General features: G+C 46.0%; 1 protein-coding gene across 1 annotated transcript in view; it reads right to left on the bottom strand.

Moving 5' to 3' along the window:
• Positions 1-24,513, bottom strand: part of LOC145343538 (solute carrier family 28 member 3-like) — a 169,725-nt gene that overhangs the window by 4,981 nt on the left and 140,231 nt on the right. The window contains exon 13 of the mRNA XM_080189788.1: positions 24,280-24,378. Within this exon, the coding sequence (XP_080045914.1) occupies positions 24,280-24,378 (99 nt within the window). The remainder of the gene's footprint in view (positions 1-24,279; positions 24,379-24,513) is intronic.

Genomic DNA, 24,513 nt, shown 5'->3' on the forward strand with positions numbered 1-24,513 from the left:
GTGTTTGGTAGTGTCGTGCAAAAGGCACTAGAAAACGATGCAAGTTGTTTTTAATGTTAAATTGAATGTTTTAATTGCTTAGAACTAAAATTCATATAAAATTCCACAAAAGCAGAAGTCTACCTTTCTCTTTCTAATATTGATTGATTTGCTGTGTGCTTGAATAATTCCCATTCAATTTCCATTTTTATTTCTTCTTTTCAACTTGTCCTCCCCAGCTACTTAAAAAGGTTGTTTTTGTTCCCTCTATGAATTTTCTCCAATATTCACTTGTAAGGTCAAATGGGAGATTTGTTCCTAATCCTCTACTATTCCTATTGAATTTGACTTGCAGTGTTTCGGAATGCCCCTTAAAAGGGATAGCTATGATTCTCTTATCAGATCTCTTCACACTGGATGTAAGCAAAAATCCATTCACATTCTCAATTCAAACACAAAATATTGTTTCACCCTGATATCGTAAACATAATTTAATCTATTTTGTTAACGATAGAATTTTTTCTTAATAGGATCTATAATTTCATAAATAATTGTTTTGTAAAGGTTTAAACATTCAGTATCATTAAACTGGTAAGTAGCTTACATACTTTTCGAAAAGATTCATGCAGCACTCAATGAGAAGTGAGCTCTTCACTGGCAAGATTGAAGTATTAAAAGAATTCATCAGAAATGTGGGACAAGGAGCTAAAGCATCTATGGGAGAGCTATACAATATTCCTGTTTAAAATAAACAAAGTCTCTAAGTTTCATTGAAGCATCCTTTGTAATGTTAAATAACAATCAATTAGATATATTAGGATAGAAATAGGTAGGCATTGCATCCAATTTTGGGGTGTACACAGGAACAGCAATGATAAATCTAGTATGAGGACAACCTACACTGAATCTGCACGTGTGTATATGCGACTGCTATATTTGTTGGGCCAAATTTTTAGGCGTACCTGGCAACATTTAATTTAAAACATACTCCCTGTGAATAACTTTACACACTGTTGTTTAAGGACCCTATTAATATATTTTCTGAAAAAATGGCTGATGGATGTCACAGAACAGTTGCCAGCGAATTACAGTGGATGAGTGAGGATGATGCAAGGCAGACAAGTATGACATATGATGACAGCCAATCTCCTGGTAGGAGTAGGTACAAGCATCAGAAGCAGCGGCAATTGTTTTTTCAGGAGTGGAATATGTGGCAGACGTGCTGTGTTCAGAAATTTTCACTGATCATTTCAATTTAAGAAGCAACTTCCACCAACGAATAGGTTTAAATTAAAAGAAACTTAAATTAAAAGAAACTTAAATTAAAAGAAAGTCTGTGAGTCAAGGGGCAGATACTGGTCTAAATAAAATGCATAGGCTGCAAGCCTTGCAATGATGTGGACACCATCAATATACCACTTGTTATGGATCAGAAAACAGAATCATAGAATCCCTACAGTGCAGAAGGAGCCCATTCAGCTCATCAAGTCTGCACTGACTCTCCGACAGAGCATCTCACCTAGGCTCATCTCCTGCTATAGTCATGGAACATCCCACTAATCTCCCTAACCTCCACTTCCTTGCACACTAAAGGGAATTTAGCATGGTCAATCCACCTACCCTGCACATCTTTGGACTGTGGGAGGAAACCGGAGCAACAGATGGAAACCCTTGCAGACACAGGGAGAACATGCAAATTCCACACAGTCATCCAAGGCCAGCTGAACCTGGGTCCCTGGCATTGTGAGCGAATGCTAATCACTGTGTCACTATCCCATGCAGGGATGAACAATTTCTAATGCAGTGGATCAGCATATCTCCAAGGCATGACAGATTTGCAGAATATAATCCCCAAAATTAAAAATGTCAGAATAATATTTTTTAATTGTCATAAAAAATTGCCAAAATTGGACAGTTATTTTTCATTTTATGTCATTCAGAAGAGACACTTCAATAAACACCCAACAACATGGCCTCAACCCAGACAGTGTCTTCAACATATCCCTGACTGTATAGCCACAGTCCAGGACAGAATCTGTAACAGTCCTACAGAAGCTATTTTTGATTATTTATTAATAGCAAATAATTGCCCAACTTTCAGTGTACGTTGGAACTTATTTCCTGGAATCAGTTAACCAAACTTAAAAGCATTGCATTAGCTTTGATGGTAACCCATTTGGCAGAATTTTCTGCTCCTACCAGCGGCAGGAATTGTGGCAGGTGGAGCACTAAATGTGGCATGACTGAAAAAGTCTGTTTCCTCACAGCAGAAAATGAATTTGGAATTTTGTTCTGCTGTCTTTGATGGTGAGTGGCATTTCCCATTGATCTATTTTGGGAAGCACATTTGCATTCCATCGCATCTCATGAATGCTCATTAAAAGGCCAACATATGGGAATTACACTACCACTCCAAACTAAGTGTCCCACCAGCCAAAAATTAGAATGGTCTGTTTTACAACTGTATACAAGTGGCACGAACCTGGCAAACTTCAATTCATCCACAGCTTGGAGGTCAGTATATGCTGCTTTCACACTCATTTAATACTATAGTTGCAAACTATTGGATGCCTCTAGCACAAGATATAAGATGGACCAAGGCAGGGCCAGTGGGGAGGGATGAGACAGTGGTAGTACTGGAGGCTGGGTTTGGAGGGGAAGGCAGTCATAAGACATGTGGTTGGGGATGGGAAAGGACAGGCAGGGGGCAGGGAGGGAAAACATGAGATGGAAATTTGAATGAGGAGTGGTCATTCTTCAAAGGGGAGTAGCGAAAGCTGTTCTGGGCAAGAATTACAACACTCTTCACGGAAGACACAGATTCTGTCCTGGGGCTGTGGCTAAATAGTCAGGGATATGTTGAAGAGACTGGGTTGAGGCCATGTTGTCAGGAATTTATTGAAGAGACTGTACTAGGGCTGAGGCTGTGCTCTGGGGGTCATATTGAAGAGAATGCCCTGGGTTGTATGGGCCATGTCAGAGGACTCTAACATGACTCTAGAGGCATGTCATGGTTCCAGCCTTGGGAAGAGGAAGGCCTCTCTGTTAAGTGACAGTCGTACACAGTGTGATGTGCAATTCATGGTCAGGAATTTGGTCCTCAGACTTCAAGTCAGGGAATTGTGAGCCAGACGCACAGTAACGTTCAGAGAAGGCATCTGGATTCTGTATGGTGGGAGCTGAAAAGTTTTGTAAGAGTTATTGGATGGTCTCATGGGCACGGAGATGAAGTAGTTCAGTTATGTGCAAGATACTGGTGAGAGAAGAAACAAGAGGGAATAATCTACTTGCTCTTGTCCTCAGCAATTTACAAATGCATTTGTCCACGACTGTATTAGTAAGAGTAACCACCACACAGGACTTGTGGAGCCGAAGTCTCATCTTCTTATTGAAGATATCCTTTATCATGTTGTGTGACATTACCATTGTGCTAAATGAGATAGATTTTGAACAGATCTAGCAACTCAAAATGGGGAATCCATAAGGTGCTACCAGCCATCAGTAGCAGTAGCAGCAGCAGAGTTGTATTTGGCTGTAATCTGTAATTTCATGGCTTACAAAATTCTCCACTCTACTATTATCATCAAGTTGGAGGTTCAACCTTGGTTCAAGGAAGTGTGCAGGAGGGCATGCCAGGAGGTGCACCAGCAATACTTAGCCTAGTGAAGCTACGATGAAGGACTTTTTGCATAACAAACCATAAAACAGCATGCAATAGACAGAGCCAAGTAATCCCACAACCAATGGATCATGTCTAAGCTCTCAGTCCTGCCAGATCCAACTAAGAATGGTGGTGGACAATTAAACAACTGAAGGGAGAAGGAGGCTACAAATTATCCCCATCCTCAATGTTGAGGGAGCCCAGCTCATCAGTGCAAACGATAGAGCAGAAACAAAACAATCTTCAGCCAGAAGTGCCAAGTGTCCTCCTCCAGAGATCCCAGCAGCAGAGATGTCAGTCTTCAGCCAATTCGATTCACACCAAGTGACAACAAGAAATGTCTCAAACTACTGATTACTTCAAAGACTATGGACCTTGACAACATTCTAGCCATAGTACTGAATATGTGTGCTCCAGAACTGGCTGCATCCTTAGCCAAGCTGTGCAGTTATGACACTGGCATCTATCCTGAAATGTGGAAAACAGTTTTAAGTACGTTCAGTCCACAAAAAACAGGACAAATCCTATTCAACCAATTATTTCCCCATTCAGCTCATTCCCGATCATCAATAAAGTGATGAAAGAGTTGTCTACAGTGCTATCAAGCCACATATATATAGCAATAACCTGCTCACTGTTGCTCACTTTGGGTTTTTAGGTTCCACCAGGGCCACTCAGCTTCCCACTGCCTTAGTCCAAACACGGACAAAAGAGCAGAACTCAAGAGGTGTGGTGAGACTCTTTAATACCAGGGCAGCATTTGACCAAGTGAGACACCAATCCTAGCAAAACTGAAGACTATGGTAATCGGGGCAGGGGGAATGAAGGACTCTGCACTGGTTGGAGCCCAATTTGCACAAACGTTAATGGTTGTGGGTGTTGTAGATCAATCATTTCAGTCCCAGGACATCACAGTAGGAGTTCCTCAGGATAGTGCCCAAGACCCAACCATCTTCAGCTGTTTCATCAACTTCCTTCCCTCCATCTTAACATCAGATATGAGGGTGTTCGTTGATGATTGCACAATGTTCAGAACTATTCACAACTCTTCAGGTACTGAAGCAGTCTGTGACCACATTCAGGCTTGGACTGGTTAGTGGCAGGTAACATTCCTGCCACACAACTGCCAGGCAATGACCATTTCCAACAAGACAGAATCCAACCATCTCCCCTTGCCATTCAATGGCATAGCCATCGCTAAATCCCCTACTGTCAAAATCCTGGGGGTTACCATTGACCATATATTGAACAAGATTCACCATATGAATACTGTAGCTACAACAGCATGTCAGAGGCTGGAATTTCATGAAGAAAACTAATCTTCTAACTCCCCATAGTCAGAATGGCGGCTTTGCTTAGCAAACTGTCACTGCCAAAACCATCATAAAAAAGGCACAAGCCTGGAGTGTAGTGGATTACTCTTCACTGTCCTGGGTGAAGACTGCTCCAACAACACTGAAGGCCCTCAATACCAATCAGGATATTTATTAACAACCTATTCACCACCTTCAGAATATACTCCCTCCACCATTGACACACAGTGGCAGTGTTTACCATCTACAAGTTGCACGGCAGCAACTCATCGAGGTGCCTTCGACAAGATCTTCTAAGCCCACAGCCTCAATCACCTAGACGGTAGCAGAGAAATGGGAACACCACCACTCTCAAGTTTCCCTCCAAGCCACACAGCATCTTCACTTGAATCAAATGGTCATAATTATAGAATTCCCTCCCTAACAGCATTGTATTCGTACCTACACTACTACATGCAACAGTTAAAGAAGGCAGCTCACCACCAGCTTCTTAAGGACAATTATGAATGGGCAATAAATCCTGACCTAGCCAACCACACCTATATCTGGTATATTAATTTTAAAAAAGAGTAAAGGCCTTAAGAAAGGAAGGGATCAGGTCATCAAGCAGAATAGGAGCATCAAAATGGATATTGACAGAATGAATGGGAATTAGGAGGCATTGAGTACGGAGGAGGATGGGAGGAACTTGATGATTGACAGGGGAGTTGGAAGCTAGCCTCACTTATAAATGTCAACAACGTAACTTTTGCATTCAACTAAGGATGGTGTCGTTTCTAAGCAAGCAGGGAAAAAGAAATCAATCGGGAAGAGGGAATGTGGGAAGAATTCCATAAACAACTTCAGGTAGATTGAAACGGCAGACTATAAAATTCCTGCTCAAACCAAATAGGTCATGGTCCAATTGAGTGCTGGGCTTGAGTATCTAATACAGAATTAACAAACTTGGCACCTTTACTAACATTACACATCTAGGTGAAAATCCATTAAATATAAGTGCTGCATTACATTTGGTTCTAATTGGCATCTGATCATTATAGAGGAATATAAGAAATAAAGTAGGTTAAAGAACCAAGGGCCATTGCATTGAATGTAAATGCCTGAGTATTCCAATGTATTGGTCATGGCATTCAAAGCACCATGCTTGAAGTCATGACATAAATGCAAGTATTAATATTTATTGTCAAGGCCACTGGAGGACAACTGCCAGAAGTCTGACTGGGATATAGGAAATATATGTTAGCGATGGAAAGATGGTAGGAGTGGAGGGCCTGAATGACGTTATTGTTACTAGAGAGGCAGTGCTCGACAGACTGGAGGGACTGATTGTGGACAAGTCCCCAGGACCGGATAGAATGCATCCAAGGGTTCTGAAAGAAATGGCGGAGGTGATAGTGGATGCCTTGATGATTATTTTCCAAACATCGCTGGATTCCGGGGAAGTGCCGGAAGATTGGAAAACGGCTAATGTTACACCGTTGTTTAAGAAGGGTGGCAGGCAAAAGGCAGGGAATTATAGGCCGGTTAGTTTAACGTCTGTTGTAGGTAAAATGTTAGAATCCATGATCAAGGAGAAAATAGCGAGGCATCTTGAGGAGAATTGTTTGATAGAGCAGACGCAGCACGGTTTCGTTAAGGGGAAGTCGTGTCTGACGAATTTATTGGAGTTCTATGAGGATGTGTCTAGGGCGGTGGATAGAGGAGAGCCGGTGGATGTGGTGTTTCTTGATTTTCAGAAGGCGTTTGATAAGGTGCCGCACAAGAGGTTATTACAGAGGTTAGGGGGCATGGAGTTGGGGGTAGGGTGTTAGCGTGGATAGAGGATTGGCTGTCAAATAGGAGGCAGAGAGTGGGGGTCAATGGGTGCTATTTGGATTGGCGGTTGGTGACTAGTGGAGTGCCCCAGGGGTCGGTGCTGGGGCCTCAGCTATTTACCATTTATATAGATGATCTGGAGGAGGGAACCGAGTGTATGGTGTTGAAATTTGCTGATGACACCAAGATTGGTGGAACGGCAAATTGCGCGGAGGGTGTGGAAAGTCTGCAGAAGGATCTAGATAGGCTGGGCGAATGGGCCAGGAACTGGCAAATGGAATTTAATGTTGGCAAGTGTGAAGTTGTCCACTTTGGTAGGAATAATGGTAGGAAGGACTATTACTTACATGGCGAAAAACTGCAGCATGCAACGGTGCAGAGGGACCTCGGGGTCCTTGTGCATGAGTCGCAAAAACCCAGCCTGCAGGTGCAGCAGGTGGTCAGGAAGGCAAATGGGATGCTGGCCTTCATAGTGAGGGGGATTGAATATAAAAGTAGGGAGGTCTTGCTGCAACTGTACAGGGCACTAGTGAGGCCGCAGCTGGAGTACTGTGTGCAGTTTTGGTCGCCGCACTTACGCAAGGATATTTTGGCCTTGGAGGGAGTGCAGAGGAGGTTTACTAGGCTGATACCGGAGTTGAGGGGGTTGAACTATGAGGAGAGGCTGAATAAACTAGGCTTGTACTCGTTAGAGTTTAGAAGAATGAGGGGAGATCTCATTGAGACATATAAGATGATGAATGGGATGGATAGGATAGAGGTGGAGAGGCTCTTCCCGCTCAGAAAGGACAGTAGGACTAGAGGGCACAGCCTCAAGATAAGGGGGGAGCGCGGTTTAGAACGGAGTTGAGGAGGAACTTCTTCACTCAAAGGGTGGTGAATCTCTGGAATTCTCTGCCCGTTGAAGTGGTGGAGGCTGCCTCGCTAAATATATTTAAGACGCGGGTTGATAGGTTTTTGATAGGCAAGGGGATTAAGGGTTATGGGGAGAGGGCGGGAAAGTGGAACTGAGCCACAACAGATCAGCCATGATCTTATTGAATGGTGGGGCAGGCTCGAACATAGAACATAGAACATAGAACATTACAGCACAGAACAGGCCCTTCGGCCCACGATGTTGCGCCGACCAGCTTCTTAAAAAAAAACAACACTAACCCACTAATCTAAACCAATCCCATTTCGTCCATAAACCTATCCACAGATCTCTTAAACGCCCCCAAACTAGGCGCATTTACAACTGCAGCTGGCAGGGCATTCCAGTCCCTCACCACCCTCTGGGTAAAGAACCTACCCCTGACATCAGTCCTATAACTACCCCCCCTTAATTTAAAGCCGTGCCCCCTCGTGCTAGCTTTCTCCATCCTAGGAAAAAGGCTATCACTATCCACCCTGTCTAAACCTCTAATCATCTTATATGTTTCAATAAGGTCCCCTCTTAGCCGCCTTCTTTCCAGCGAAAACAACCCCAAATCTCTCAGTCTCTCCTCATAGGATCTCCCCTCCATACCAGGCAACATCCTGGTAAACCTCCTCTGCACCCTCTCCAAAGCCTCTACATCCTTCCTGTAATGTGGGGACCAGAACTGCACACAACCAACTACTTATCCGGCAATGAAGAGAGGTTAGCAACACAATATGTTATTAGTTGAGGTATAACAATTATTTACTTGATTCACTTGTCACAAGGGCAGAATGTTACCGCCTAAAAAAAACCTCAAGTCCAAACGGTGCAGCATCTCATCACGACCAATGTAGACACTGGCCGCCAAGGGGAAGGCAATTTGAAGTCTACTCCAAGCTGGCTCCTAAAACAAACCCCCTTTCCAGGCTCCGAAAAGGAAAAAAAAGGTACATCTCAAGTTTGGAAGCTTCTAGAAGTACTGCGGATCAAAAAGGCGCTCCCTCCCTCTTCCTACCCCTGCACGGTGCAGTTACCGATAAAAACCCGCCACGTTTCATCAGGAGGCCGGTCATGTTTCACCCGGAGAGCTCGGAGTTTGAGAGGCCGGGCTGGGTTAGGCCAGCCGGCCAATGTGGAACTGCCTTCCCGCTCGGTATGGCCCCCACATCAGCCGACAGCAATGCGCTACTCAAGAAGCCGAGGCCTTCGATGAGAGAAGAGGATTTTTTTAAAAAAAAAGCAAAGGCAAGAGCGCGGGACACTGACCTTTCCCAATTCCCGGTGACACCGCGCCGCCTTCCCCAAGCCGCCATCTTTACCAGCATCCAGGGAAGGAATTTTTTCCTTCGAAGGGCTAGATGGCCTACTCCTGCTCCTATTTCTTATGTTCTTAGAAAATAAAAGCCTTAGTCTGAAGGGAATGCTCAGCCACCTGTCATCCTCCTGGATGATATCATTCTGCATGACATAGCCTTGGTATACCAAAGTACAAACTGAGGGCAGGTCAAGGACTAAAGACTGGAGGGTGATTCTCTCATTGTGACCTGCAAATTTTCTGGTGGGTTGGTCAGGAGATGTGTGTGTCAGTCATTACGCAGGCTCCCCGTGAGCGCACATGACCCACAAATATCTCCCAATTGGAAAAAAATGGCACCACCAGGACAATGCAGAAAACCGGCGTGCCGCTGATTTGCATTACTTTCCATACTTTAGCATGCTATTATCAGGATTAACATGGCAATCTCCCACCTCTTTGGCGTCAGATGCTGACTCATGGACCGGTGATATCTGGGATGGGGGCCAGTGGGAGCTTCTACTTTCATAGCGCCCAGTGTGGGAGGCACCATCAAGGAGTCCTGCTCACCCTCTCCCTCCACGGCAGCGCTGTAGCTCAGTGTGGGAGGCACCATCAAGGAGTCCTACTCACCCCTTCCCCCACCAGAGCAGCACCATAGCTTAGTGTGGGAGGCACCATCAAGGAGTCCTGCCCACCCTTTCCACCCAGGGCAGTGCCATAGCTCACTGTGGGAGCCCCATCAAGGTGGCCTGCTCACCCCTCCCCTCCAGGACAACACTGTAGCTTATTGCGAGAGGCATCATCTAGAAGTCCTGCTCACCCTTCCCCTCCAGGGCAGCGCTGTGGCTCAATGTGGGAGGCACTATCAAGGAGTTCCTCTCACTCTTCCCCTCCAGAACAGCACTGTAGCTCAGTGTGGGAGGCACCATCAAAGAGTCCTGCTCAACCTTCCCCTGCAGGGCATTTTGCAGTGGCATTGTCTTGCTGCGGAGTGTGGTCAGGGATTTGACTGAATGCTGGGTTTCGGGGGTGGGGGAGGAGTGCACCACGTGCTGACTGAAGTCCAACCAGATGAAGCAGCTGCTGTTCCAGGCTGGGGTGTAAAGGTTCATGATTGGAGATGTCGGTGTTGGACTGGGGTAAATACAGTAAGTAGTCTTACAACACCAGGTTAAAGTCCGACAGGTTTATTTGGTAGCAAACACCACTAGCTTATGGGGCTCTTGCTGCTCCTTCGTCAGGTGAGTGGGAGATCTTTTCACAAACAGGGCATATAAAGGCACAAACTCAATTTACAGAATAATGATTGAAATGCGAGTCTTTACATCTAATCAAGTCTTTAAGGTACAGACAATGCAAGTGCAGAGAGCATTAAGCACAAGTTAAAGAGATGTGTATTGTCTCCAAATGAGACAGTTAGTGAGATTTTGCAAGTCCAGACAAGTCATGGGGGTTACAGATAGTGTGACATGAACCCAAGATCCCGGTTGAGGCTGTCCTTATGTGTGCGGAACTTGGCTATCAGTCTTTGCTCAGCGACTCTGCACTGCCGTGTGTTGTGAAGGCTGCCTTGGAGAACGCTTATCTGAAGATCAGAAGCCGAATGCCCATGGCCACTGAAACGTTCCCCAACAGGAAGAGAACATTCTTGCCTGGTGATTATCGAGCGATGTTCATTCATCCATTGTCGTAGAGTCTGCATGGTTTCCCCAATGTACCATGTCTCGGGACATCCTTTCCTGTAGCGTATCAGGTAGACAACGTTGGCCGAGTTGCAAGAGTATGTACTGTGTACCTGGTGGATGGTGTTCTCATGTGTGATGATGGCATCCGCGTCGATGATCCGGCACGTCTTGCAGAGGTTGCTGTGGCATTGTTGTGTGGTTTCAATCATTATTCTGTAAATTGAGTTTGTGCCTTTATATGCCCTGGTTGTGAAAAGATCTCCCACTCACCTGATGAAGGAGCAGCAAGCGTTCTAAAAGCTAGTGGCGTTTGCTACCAAATAAGCTTTAACCTGGTGTTGTAAGACTTCCTAGTGTGCAGAGGTAGGAGATATGGAATCTGCTGTCACTGGGCACACATCTGGCACTGATTTGCAGTCTGTCCCTGCCTTGTGACACAGATCAGCGACACATGCTTATAATAGATGCTGCAGTTGTACACATAGCAATGGCTCAAGAGTGCGTATTGCCCATGGTTGCATACCGAGCTGCCAAATCTGTGCCAGCATTTGTCATGATGGGAATCTCATACTAATCGGGTCACGAATGGCACCATGGATTGTGTGGTGTTGCCAGCACTCCCTAGTGGGGGTACTGGCCCAAGTGAGGGATTGGAGTGGTGCTGGGTTTATGCAGCCAATGATAATAATCCATCATTCTATGCCCTTTCCAAACCCCATTGTGCAAATGGATCTCAGTTTGCTTGATTTCGAGCTGGCCATTATGGTGACAGCAGAGGTGGAGGAGGAGGAGGAGGCAGCTCAGGAGGTGGCGGGCTTGGAGAGCCTACTGCAGGAGCAGCCACTACCAATCTCTCAGGAAGGAGGGCGGGGAACTGCCATTGAAGGCCAGGAGGTGGGGGAGCAGGCTCCCGAGAGGGTGCACAGAATGTGGAGAGTGCTGAGACCAAGAAGGTATAGGCCCCGCAATAGATTCAAGGCCCTCTTGGAGATGTGCCATTGCCGGCTGCGACTCTCCAAGACCACAGTGCAACACTTTTGTGAGATGCTTGCACACCTGGCACCTCAGGGAAGGGACTGCCACCTGCTCCCTGTTAACTTGAAGGTTATGGCTGCCCTGAATTTCTATGCCTCTGGCTCATTTCAGGCACGCAGTGGCGACCTCGTTGGGATCTCCTAGGTCTCCATGTATGGATGTGTGCAGCAGGTCACAGATGCCCTGTATGCCCTGGCAGGGCACTACATAAATTTCAATGTGGGCCATGCGCAGCTGGAGGCCTGGGCTCTTGGCTTCACTTCCATTGCTGGGATTCCCAAAGTCCAGGGAGCAGTGGGTGGGACACAGCGTCTTGCGGGCCCCACATGCAGGACTGTAGCAATTTATGAAAAGGAAGGGGTTTCACTCCCTGAATGTCCAAATTGTCTGCGACCATCAAATGACAATCACGCAGGTTGATGCACACCATCCAGGGAGTGTCCATAACAGCTTTGTGCTCAGGCAGTCAGGCAACCCTGAGCTCTTTGAAGACCAGCTTAGGCTCCCAGATGGCTACTGGGTGACAAGGGTTACCCGCGAAAGGTCATGGCTGATGATGCCTATGTGGAGACCTGAAACCAAGACGGAGACACGCTACACTAAGGCCCACGAAGCCACCCGGTCCATCGTGGAACCATGTGCTTCCGCTGGTTGGACCTCTTGGGGGTGGCCCTCCAATATGACCCTGTGCGTGCTTCATGCATCATTATCGTTCGCTGCACTCTGCACAACATTAACCAGCAGTGGGGAGACGAGCTGCAGCAGGAGGAAGAGGGGGAGGAGGAGGAGGAGGAGGAAGAGTGGCAAAGGAGTGAGGTGGATGTCCCGCCATATGAAGAGCCAGAGGAAAGAGGGCGGGCAGCGAAGGCAGGTATCCAGTAAGAAAGGCCAGCAAGGGACACATTCATTGCAGCCCACTTCACCTAGCTGGAGCTGTGAAGTGATGGGGGCTGAAATCAACACACATCCACCACACCACAGGAACAAGTGCAGCCACTATTCCCCTTACAAACCAACCTGGGCCCTCAAACCACCATATCACCCTTCCACAGCCTCTGTCATCCCACCACCCTATCCCCAAGAAACATCTGAACCCGTTAATGTGCCAGGATTGGCAATGGTTGCAAGTCTTGGTTGAAGGCTGGAGGATGATGAAAACTTGCTCTTGTGCACACTGGGATCCTGCCACTGGTGTCACTCAAGTCTGACTCCTACCTGTACTCCGGATGCTCAGTGCCACCCTAGCCCATGTAGCTATAAAGGGTTGGGGACATGTTTTTTAGAAATAAGATTGGTGGTGGTGGGGTGGGGGGTGCGGGGTTCTTGCACCAAGGGTCTGGTGGATGTTGGGGAAGGTAGGGCAGGCACTCTAACATGTGGTTGAGTTTCGCAAGGCACAACAGACAGGTGGCAATGGAGACCACTCAGCCCTATGGAGGGTCTCGACTGACTTCCAGATGGTACTGTTTCGGTGCCACCCTGTTCACCTTGCGGGCTCTGAGATGCCCCAGTGTGAGGAAGGAGGAATACGGGATCTCCTAAGTAGAAGGCCCTGTCATGGGCTCAAGCCCTTCCTCCTCCCTAGGGATGTCCGGAGGCCCTAGGAACACTCCATGAGTCGCCAGGGTAACTGGACTGAGCTCCAGCGTCATCTAGCTCTGCCAGTCCTGGAGGCCTAGGTGCGTCTTCCTCTTGATCTACGATCCTTCAGCCCTGGCCCTCTGACACTGGGCCACAGTCTGGAGCCCCTCTGCTACAGCATTGAGAGTGAGCCAGGCTCTGGAGCCCCTCAGCAGCAGACCTTTGAGCCTGGGCTAAGTTGTCGTGGCTCACAATCACAGCCTGCTGTGCCTTCAGAATACCTGCGAGAGTCCCAGCAAGGCCAACAGTGTCTCCCACATGCCCCCAACATCCATGGCCATCGAATGCTGTGACTCCTGGATGCTGGAAACACACTCGTCCGTGGCCCGTTGTGTCTCCAGGATGGCTTGGACCTTGCCAAGCATGAGGACAGACCCTTGAGCCAGACTTTCCACTGCGGTGATCACCTTTGCAGTTTTGGCCTGGTTTGCACACTGTGTCAGCACCACCTCTAGCAACAGCATTCTGTTGGACTCCCCTAAACAGCCTTGCAGCATGCATGATTGCTGACGCCCTTCCACAACTCCGAATTTCCTGATGCATCTCCACCAGCCTTCGGAGGAACACACCCAGAGGCTGGCTTGGGGACAGCTGACTTCTGGACTCCGGCAGACCTCTGTGTGCCCAAGCCCTTGGATGTGCCCCCCTCCATCTGATATGCGTCAGTGTCTGTGATGTGCTCACCAGTTTGTGACTCAGAAGCCTCAACACTAAAGGTATCCAACGTGGTGATAGTCTCTGTGTTGGTGGATTGTGTGGTACATGCTGGTGCTGCATCAGTGGTGCTGCCCTCGGAGGATTCCTCAGTGTCTCCCTTTGAGGTGTCATCCAGGTGGTCATGGGCAGTTTGCTCCAGAGCAGCAGGGGTGGTGGCAATACCTGAAGGGCCGAGTTCCTCTGGGTCCAGAGCTGCAATAAGGAACTCACATTAGGGGAAGGGAGGCAAAACATTTAATGCAGCATTGAACTTACTTTGAGGAGGGCCTACATTGAGGATTCTTTTCTGCTCACTTGCATGCTGGATGCCAACCTGGCTGTTAGTGACCAATCAGGAAGGTGCATTACCCTTTTGCCAGTTCCATGGTACGCTCCTTGATACTGGTCAGCTGCCGCAGGTCAGCACACCACTGCCAGTCTGTATCATCTCACATACATTATGAATGTTCTATTCCTGTGGGAACATAATGTGGATAGCAAGCATTACTATATTGCAGTGCATGGTGTGCAATGCATGCCAGTGTCAGGGACGTTATGCTGGCAGTTATGGGAAAGTGGTCACCACTGAAGGATGCTCGTTGAGAGGTGGGGTTAGATTCTGTTCCTGGGGGAAGGGTAACTTGTAGCATGCTCTTCAGATATCTAAGCAGGGTTTGAGATCCATGCCAAGAATGTGTGAGGTTCCATTTGGGATGTTCACTCACCCTTGCTGCTCAAAGAAGGTCGTACATATTTTTCCTGACACTGCAGGCCAGAGCATGGTGGCATAAGAACATAAGAACTAGGAGCAGGAGTACGCAATCTGGCCCCTTGAGCCTGATCCGCTATTCAATAAGATCATGGCTGATCTTTTCTTACACTCAGCGCCACTTACCTGCCCGCTCACCATAACCCTTAATTCCTTTACTGTTCAAAAATGTATCTTTCATGCCTTAAAAACATTCAATGAAGTAGCCTCAACTGTTTCACTGGGCAGGGAATTCCAGATTTGTGTGAAGAAGTTCCTCCTCAACTCAGTCCTAAATGTGCTTCCCCTTATTTTGAGGCCATGCCCCCTAGTTCTAATTTCACCTGCCAGTGGAAATTGCTTCCCTGCTTCTATCTTATCTATTGCCTTCATAATCTTACAGGTTTCTATAAGATATCCCCTCATTCTTCTGAATTCCAATGAGTATAGCCCCCGTCTACTCAGTCTTTCCTCATAAGCCAACCCTCTCAATTCTGGAATCAACCTAGTGAATCTCTGCTGCACCCCCTCTAGTGCCAGTATATCCTTTCTCAAGGAGACCAAAATTGTACACAGTACTCCAGGTGTGGCCTCACAAGCACTTTATACAGCTGCAACATACCTCGCTGTTTTTAAACTCCATCCCTCTAGCAATGAAGGACAAAATTCCATTTGCCTTCTTAATTACCTGCTGCACCTGCAAACCAACTCCTTAAGATTCTTGCACAAGGACACCCAAGTCCCTCTACATAGCAGCATGCTGCAATTTTTTTACCATTTAAATAAGTCCATTTCACTGTTATTCCTACCAAAATGGATGACCTCACATTTACTAACATTGTACTCCATCAGCCAGACCCTCAGCCACTCACTTAGACTATATATCCCTTTGCAGACTTTCAGCATCCCCTGCACACTTTGCTCTTCCACCCACCTTAGTGTCTTATGCAAATTTTGACACACTACAGTTAGTCCCCAACTCCAAATCATCTATGTAAGTTATGAACAATTGCGGTCCCAACACTGATCCCTGTGGCACACCACTAGTCACTGATCGCCAACCAGAAAAATATCCATTTACTGCCACTCTTTGTTTTCTGTTAATTAACCAATCCGCTATCCATGCTAATACATTACCCATAACACTGTGCACCTTTATCTTACGGAGCAGTCTTTGGTGCAGCACCTTGTCAAATGCCTTCTGGAAATCCAGGTACACCATACCCAAAGATTGCCCACTATCCACTGCACATGTAACGTTCTCAAAGAATTCCACCAAATTAGTCAACCATGACCTTCCCTTCATGAACCCATGCTGCATCTTACCAATGTGACAATTTATATCCAGATGTTTTGCTATTTCTCCCTTGATGATAGATTCAAGCATTTTCCCTACTACAGAAGTTAAGCTAACCGGCCTATAGTTATCAGCCTTTTCCAATTCCTTTTTTAAACAGCAGCGTCACATTTACTGTTTTCTAATCTGCAGGAACCACCCAAGAGTCCTGGCTCCTGGCATTCACTACTTCCATAACGCTTTGGCAGATGCACCCCTTCGGTGAGGGCCCTGGCCACGGAAGATTCTCCTCCATGGCATCCAGCAGGTGCCCCTGGTCAGCCTCTGTGAATCTGGATGCAGGTTTGCACACAGGCATCTTTGTGGTGTGACTGGCTGTGTCCATTCCTGCAGCTTATATACAGCTCTGGATTATTAGGGGAGTGCAGGTGCAGTGAATGTGGCCATTAAGAGCCCATTGGCAACAAATACTTGTGAGAAATTTTGAAGGGTGCATTCAGTTGCATGTCATGCATCCCTCAGGGTGCTGATTGGCTGCCATTCAATAGGCTGCTGTGTCTGGGGGAGTGCAATACTCAGGGCTCCTAATCAATAAGCTGCTGTATCTGGGGTGGGGTGCAATACTCAAGGCTCCCATTCAAGAGAGGGAATGCTTGCAAGCTGGGGGTTGTGCATGTCAGCATAACGCAAGTTCTCTGCAGGGTAGCAGTGAGGACAGTATGTTCAAGGGAATGGAGGGATTGGGTATCCGCATTATCCAGGCCCATGGGAGCATGGGGTGAGTGGGCAGCCATGTCTGTGTGGGTGGGGGGGAGAGAGGGGGCAGTGCTGTCTGTATAGGGAAGGGGGCCAGTGATGTCTGTGGGGGCAGCAATATCTGTATAGGGGAGAGGGCCAGTGATGTCTGAAGGGGGGAGGGGGCCAGCACTATCTGTATAGGGGGGAGGTGGCCAGCGATGTCTATATGGGGGAGTGGGCCAACGATGTTTGTGGGGGCCAGCGATGATGAGGCCAGCAATGTTTGTCTGTGGGGGGGGGTTGTAGGTGCCAGCAATGAGGCCTGCAATGTCCTGTGGGGGTTGGATGAGAGTGATCTGGATGCTGGGAGGTCTTTGCTGGGAGATTACTGAAATGTGCGGGTTCCCATTCATCCTGCTGATTTCAGGATCTTTGGCGTGAATAGGCCCTGCCCCCTGAGCGTTAAATGATATTCATGATTGTGACCTCTGCATTGCACAGAGTGGGGAGATTCAGGTCTGAAGTTGCATTGAAAAGATAGTCGTGAACTAGACCAGTTTTCCTACCAATTCAGCACTTTTGGGAGAATTGCCCCTTGGGTTTCTCTTTTGTATATGGAGGGAGATTGTTCAAAGTGATCTACCATTGATTGCTCAATTATATCACTTCAGATACAAGTAGGAGCAGAGAATGTAAGCTACAGACAACATTGTCTTCTTAAAACCTATAATTAGAATGAGAAGACAAAGAACTCATCACCAATTGGCACAATTCAGGGAAGATATCACCCTAAAGATCAAGAGACAACAGGCCGTCATCAGGAACTCCCTGTGCCAATTCCACAATGATATTTAGTATAACAAAGATCTACAGAAATTGAAACTTAGACATAGAGATGAGCAACAAACAGGGTCACAGGTGCCTTTGCTTGTCTAAGGATGTGGTGGCTCATGTTTACATAAGAACATAAGAAATAGGAGTAGGAGTAGGCCATCTAGCCCTTCGAGCCTGCCCCGCCATTCAACAAGATCATGGCTGATCTGAAGTGGCTCAGTTCCACTTTCCCGCTTTCTCCCCATAACCCTTAATTCCCTTGCCTATCAAAAACCTATCTACCCGTGTCTTAAATAAATTTAGCGAGGTAGCCTCCACCACATCAACGGGCAGAGAATTCCTGAGATTCACCACCCTTTGAGTGAAGAAGTTCCTCCTCAACTCCGTTTTAAACTGCCCCCCCTTATCTTGAGGCTGTGCCCTCTAGTCCTGCTGTCCTTTCTGAGTGGGAAGAATCTCTCTACCTCTACTCTATCCATCCCTTCCATTATCTTACACGTCTCTATAAGATCCCCCCTCATCCTTCTAAACTCCGAGTACAAACTCAGTCTATTCAGCCTCTCTTCATAGTTCAACCCCCTCATCTCCGGTATCAGCCTAGTGAACCTCCTCTGCACTCCCTCTAAGGCCAAAATATCCTTGCGCAAGTGCGGCGACCAAAACTGCACACAGTACTCCAAGAGTTGCCTAGTGCTTCACGCCGTTAGTGTACGCTTAAACTGGACCAACTGACGGGCAACATGACAGCTCAGTGACTATCACTGTTTGCTGTGCAGATATAGGGACCGGGTCGGATCTCCGACTTGGGTCAGTGAGTGTAGGAGTTTGCACATTCTCCCCATGCTTGCGTGGGTTTTCTCCGGGTGCTCCAGTTTCCTCCCACACCCCAAAAACGTGCTTTTAGGCTGATTGGTGTTAACAAATTGAACTAAATTAGACATCCCTTAATCTGGTGCACATATAATTCTCTAAATTTGCACCCCTTTATTGTCGAGTCCAAGAGGCGTAGACAAAAGTCATAGGCAGAAGAAGGATTGGAATGAGGCACTCACTGAGTGTTAAAATGGGTGGCGCAGGCTTGTAGGGCTGAAGGGCCTGTTTCCTGTGCTGTGTTGTTCTTTGTTCTTTAGCTGCTACCACTCTGTTTTCCTACACGTTATACTGCGACCGCTGTATTCTCACTTGTTACTGGCACCGTTCTGTATTCCTATTCATTACAATGTGGCTGCACTGACTTCTTGCTCATTACTCTAGGTTCTGTGCTCCCACTCAGTACACTGCTGTCATTCTGTGTTCCCACTTGTTATACTTACACTGCACTGTGTTCCCACTTGTTATAGTGCTGCTCGATGCTCCCACTGCCACCGCTCAGTGTTCCCTCCCATAACACTGCCATGGTTCTTTGTTCTGCCTGTTACATTGCCATCATAGTGTTCCTGCTCATTACTCTGCCATAATCACTGTGCTCCTAAATGTTACTTGCTGCCGCTCCATGTTCCAGCTCATTACACTGCTGCCTGTCTATGTTTCCACTCGTTAATCTTTCTCTGTTCTGTGTTACTGCTTATTATACTGCTGGTCTATGTTCTCACTGATTGTACTGCCGCTGTGCTGTGTTCCTGCTGGTTACAGCCGCTGCGCTGTGTTCCTGCTGGTTACTGCTGCTGTGCTGTGTTCCTGTTGGTTACAGCCGCTGCGCTGTGTTCCTGCTGGTTACTGCCGCTGTGCTGTGTTCCTGCTGGTTACTGCCGCTGCGCTGTGTTCCTGCTGGTTACTGCCACCACGCTGTGTTGTTAAACTACCCCCATTTTGTATTCCTGGTCATTACACTGGTCATCACAATCTGTGTTCTCATTCGATACAATGCTGCTGCTGTGTTCCCACACATTACGCTGTCACCACTCTTGTTGCTGTTCGTTACTGCAACTCAACTAATCTGGGTTCCCACTGGTTGCTGCTGTCACTGTGTTCCTGCTCGTTACAAATATGCCACTCTATGTTCCCACTCATTACATTGCCATTGGATGTGTTCCTGCTTAGTACAATGTCTTGGCGCAGTGCTGCTACTCATTATACTTCCACCGCTCAGTGTTCCTGCTTGTTAGACTGCTGCTGTGTTCCTGTTTCTTAAAATGCCATCCTTTTCTGCTCGTGCTCTTTGCACTGCCTTTGTGCTTTCTTTCCAATCTTTGCACACTCATTATTCCGTGTTCCTTCTCTTTACGTTGTCACTGCTTTGTGTTCCCACTCTACACTGCTACCGCTCTGCATTAATGCTGGTTACTGCCACAAATCTATGTTCCCACTTTTTATAATGTCATCTCTCATGTTCCTGTTTGTTACAGTGCTGCTGCTGTATTCTTCTCTGTTTCTGCACTTTGCACTGTTGCTCTATTTTGTTTCCATATGTTATGCTGCTGAAGCTCTGTGTTTGCACTCATTACACTCTCACCGCTTGTGTTCCCACTCTTTGCACTGCTGCCACTCTGACTTAATGCTGTTGCTACTATGAATCTGTGTTCCCACTAGTTACACTGCCACTATTAGGCTCCTGTTCGTTACATTGCTGCTGCATTCCTGCTTCTTGCAATGCCAATCCTCACTGTTCCTGCTCATTTCCATACATTACACTGCTGCCACTCTGTATTTCTGCTTGTTGCATTGCTGCTGCTCTATGTTATTACTGCCACTGTGCTTTCCCACTCTTTACACTGCCACCACTCCATATACCCTTTTGTGTACATTGTTGCCACCTTGTATTCTCATTTGTTACACTGTTCCTGCTCTGTGTTCTCACTGGTTAGAGTGCAACCAGTCTGTATTTTCATTTGTTTAACTGCCAATGCTTAGTATTCTTGCACTGCGGTCTATGTTTCTGCTCAGTACACCGTCATTGGTCTGTGATCCTGCTCATACTGCCAGTATTGCTGTGTGTTCCCATCCTTATTCTCTGTGTTCCTGCGAAATACACCAGCACCATTCTGTGTTTCCATTGGTATTGCCATCATTCTATCTTCCCACTTGTAACTCTGCTAGCACTTTGTGTCCCTGCTGTTATGGTTCAAATCATAAATTCCAAAGTGTTTTATGAAGCCCACCTTTGACATAAGTTTCACATCTTGAATTTGGCTAGGATAGGCATGAGATGTTTCAGTTCAGGTATGATTCAAGTGACCCACGAAGGAGCTTTTAGCAAACAAAGTTTATTTAAGATTATTAAATGTGAGAAAATTAGCAAAAACTTTTATCAATAACAAACAAGAAACAAAACAACCACTATCGTATATAACCCTTAACAAAGATATCTAATGTGTTCCAATCAAACAAAAATTCTTGCCATAGACAAAACCCTTTAAACAGATTCAATACAGCAAAGTCTACCGCTCACTGATAATGGGATTGAGGCCGATAGTTGAATTCTGCAGTTTAATGCTCTTGAGACTTCGAACTGTTTAAAGACAAGGCGGCTTCCCAAAGCACCAGAGAGAATCTGGTCCAGCCCCAACAAGAACAGATTTTTAACATTCATGAAAATAAGGGAATTTCCAAAGAAAAAATAAAGGGACCGGGGGAAAGCAGTTCTTTTTAGCTTGCTGTCCCTTCAAAAACACAAACCTGCAACTTCAAACAGAAACTGAAAATGAATCCCTGTTACATGACCCGTCCACAGTTTTTTCTCCTCCCAACAATGACATTAAAGCTGTGAGCATGAATTTAAAAAAAAACTCTTAAAGGTACACAAAGATCACACTGCTCATTGCACTTCGTCACTCTGTTCCTGCTTATTACACCACTGCAGCTGTGTTCCTGCTCGTTGAACTGCCACTATTGTGTTCCTGTTTGTTACTGCCACCAATCTGTCTTCCCGCTCATTACACTGCTCACATTGTGTTTCCACTTGTTACAGTACTGTCACTCTGTGATCCCGCTCAATACATAGCTGTTGTTATGTGTTTCCACTCACTACACTTCTGCTGCTCTGTGTTTAAATTCATGACATTGCCACTGCTCTGTTTTTCTGCTCATTGCAATGTCACCATGCTGTGTTGCCACATGTTACACTGCGCATGCTGTGTTCCTGCTCTTTACACTGCCAGAGCAGTGTTAGACTGCCACCAAATGCAGTCTCATTTGTTTCACTGGTGCTGTTCTATACCCACTCTTTACACTGCCACCCCTGCATTCCCTTTGCTACTGCTACCAATCTGTGTCCCCGTTTTTTATTCTGCTACTGTTGTGTTTCCCCTTGTTACGCTGCTGCCGCTTTGCCTTTTCATTTGTTATTCTATTGCCCCTCTATGTTATCACTCTTTACACTGCTTCTACTCTGTGTTCCCATTCCTTACACTACTGCCACTGTATTCCCATTCCTTACACTGCAGTCGCTGTGTTCCTGCTTGTTACAATTACTCCACCATGTACAGTCACTCACTTCACTGATGCTGCTTTATATATCCCGGGCGGCACTGTAGCACAGTGGTTAGCACTGCTGCTTCACAGCTCCAGGGACCTGGGTTCAATTCCCAGCTTGGGTCACTGTCTGTGTGGAGTTTGCACATTCTCCTCATGTCTGTGTGGGTTTTCTCCCACAGTCCAAAGATGTGCGGGTTAGGTTGATTGACCATGCTAAAATTGACCGTAGATGCATAGGTTAGAGGATTAGTAAGTAAAATACATACGGATATGAGGGTAGAGCCTCGGTGGGATGGTTGTCAGTGCAGACTCGATGGGCCGAATGGCCTCTTTCTGTACTGTAGGGTTTCTATGATATCCCCTCAATACTTTGCTGTCGCTCTTTGCTCCTGCTTGTTACAATGCCACTGAGCTGTGTCCCCGCTCATTATAGTCCCACCACTGTTCCAGCTCATTACACTGCCGTCACTCTGTGTTCCTGCTTGTTACACTTGCACCACTCTGTGTTCCCATTCTTTACAGTGGCATCACTCCATATCGCTGTTTGTTACAATTCCACTAGTGCTCTCGCTCTTCACACTACCACCACTCTGTGTTCCTGCTTGTTACACTCCCATCACTCTGTATTCCTGCTCATTACATTTCCACCACTCAGTCTTCCTGCACTTTATACTGTCATCACTCTGTGTCCCTGCTTGTTACAGTGTTTCTACTCTGTACTCCTGCTTGTTACAATGCTGGCACTCTGTGATCCCACTCAGTACACAGCTGCTGCTCTGTGTTCCTGTTCAGTACACTTACACTACTTAGTGTTCCCATTCATTACACTGCTGCTGCTCCATGTTCCTGCTTGTTACACTGTCACTCTTTATTCCAACTCATTACACCACCATCACTATGTATTATTGCTCATTACAGTGCCATCACGCTGTATTCCCTCTCGTTACCCTTCCACCACTGTGTTCTCACAAGTTACACCGCTGCTGTTTTATATTCTCAATTGATACACTGTTGTCACTCTACATTGCTACCATGCTGTGTTACTGCTCTCTACTCACTGTCACTCTGTGTTCTCATCTTTTACATGGCTATTACTCTTAATTAATCATGGTTATTACTATTTACAGTCACCACTTAGTCTACCTACCATGTGTCACCTGTTATTCACTTTCCATTCTCTTTGTAGCTTTTTTTGTGACCTCCCCACAGTTTAAATTCCTGCCTAATTTTATGCCATCAGCAAACCTAGATATGTTACTCTTCTCAGCAAACAGCTGAGGTACCAGCACTGAACCTTATGGGCACTCCACTAGTTACACCCTGCCTATTTATCCCTGTTGTCTGTTACCGGTCCATTAACTAATCCTCCATTGATGCTTAAAGATTACTCCCAACTCCGTGAGTCCTTATGTCGATTATTCATCTTCTGTCTAGCACTTTACTGTTTATTTACCAACATACTTTTAATCTGTTTATCCAATCCACCTTAGCTAGCTCTTCTCTCACACTTATTTAGTTGGCTTTGTTTAACTTTAAAATTTTTGTTTGGGACCAGGAATTTTTTTGTTTTAAAACTTAATATGGAATTCAATTGTAAATGATAACTTTGTCTCAGAGGAACTGTAAGTTTCTAATGAAAACTGTTTCATTATACACTGCTATACCTAAGACAGGTTTTATCCTTAGTTGATGCCAACACGTACTGTTCCAGGAAACTATTGGAGTTGTCTCTACCAACTCCAGCAGGGCCGGTGCCATTTCATGCTCTAACAAGTGTTGATTGTCAGAAGCAGAACTTACTGGGACAAATTTACTGGGAGAAAATTCCACCTTGGAGAGTGGCTGGCATATCTAAAACATTTTTTAAATATAAACTTTCTTTACTTCTTCTTTCTTTCCCTTCGTATCATTTTTATTTTGCTCTTATTATTTTCTGTACCTGATTTGGCATTGAATTCACTTTAATTCACCTTTCTCGGTCATTCCTTTGTTAATTTCACAATCATATCATTCACTATCAAAGTAAAATCTGATTGGTAAAGTAGATGGGTAGTTACTTGCCTTGTTCACTCAGATCCCAGATGCCCAGTTTCCTCCACTGTTAACAGCTGGCACTTTAACCAATTTGGGCACAAAATAGTACTGAGATTAAATGAGCTAATAGTGGATACCATTCCTTATCCTTCTACAGATAGTTATGTTTTAGTAGTAATATGAAAATCATACCTGCTACGCAGGCGGTCAAGAAACTAGCGACTGTACCAGAGATGAGAGCTCTCACACTAACACCTGCTATGTCATGCAATCTTGACGGAGCCAAAGATGCTGTAAAGAAAGTCAAAATGATAAACATATAAATTGATATATATATAAATTGATATGACTGAGATATGTATATTTACAATAATTAGGTCAGTGTAAGGCGAGCATACACACAGCTTTTATTCTTGGTCTGCAAAC

Source organism: Carcharhinus amblyrhynchos, chromosome 5, assembly GCF_965287045.1.
Source record: "Carcharhinus amblyrhynchos chromosome 5, sCarAmb.v2.hapA, whole genome shotgun sequence".
In the NCBI taxonomy this organism is placed as follows: Eukaryota; Metazoa; Chordata; class Chondrichthyes; order Carcharhiniformes; family Carcharhinidae; genus Carcharhinus; species Carcharhinus amblyrhynchos.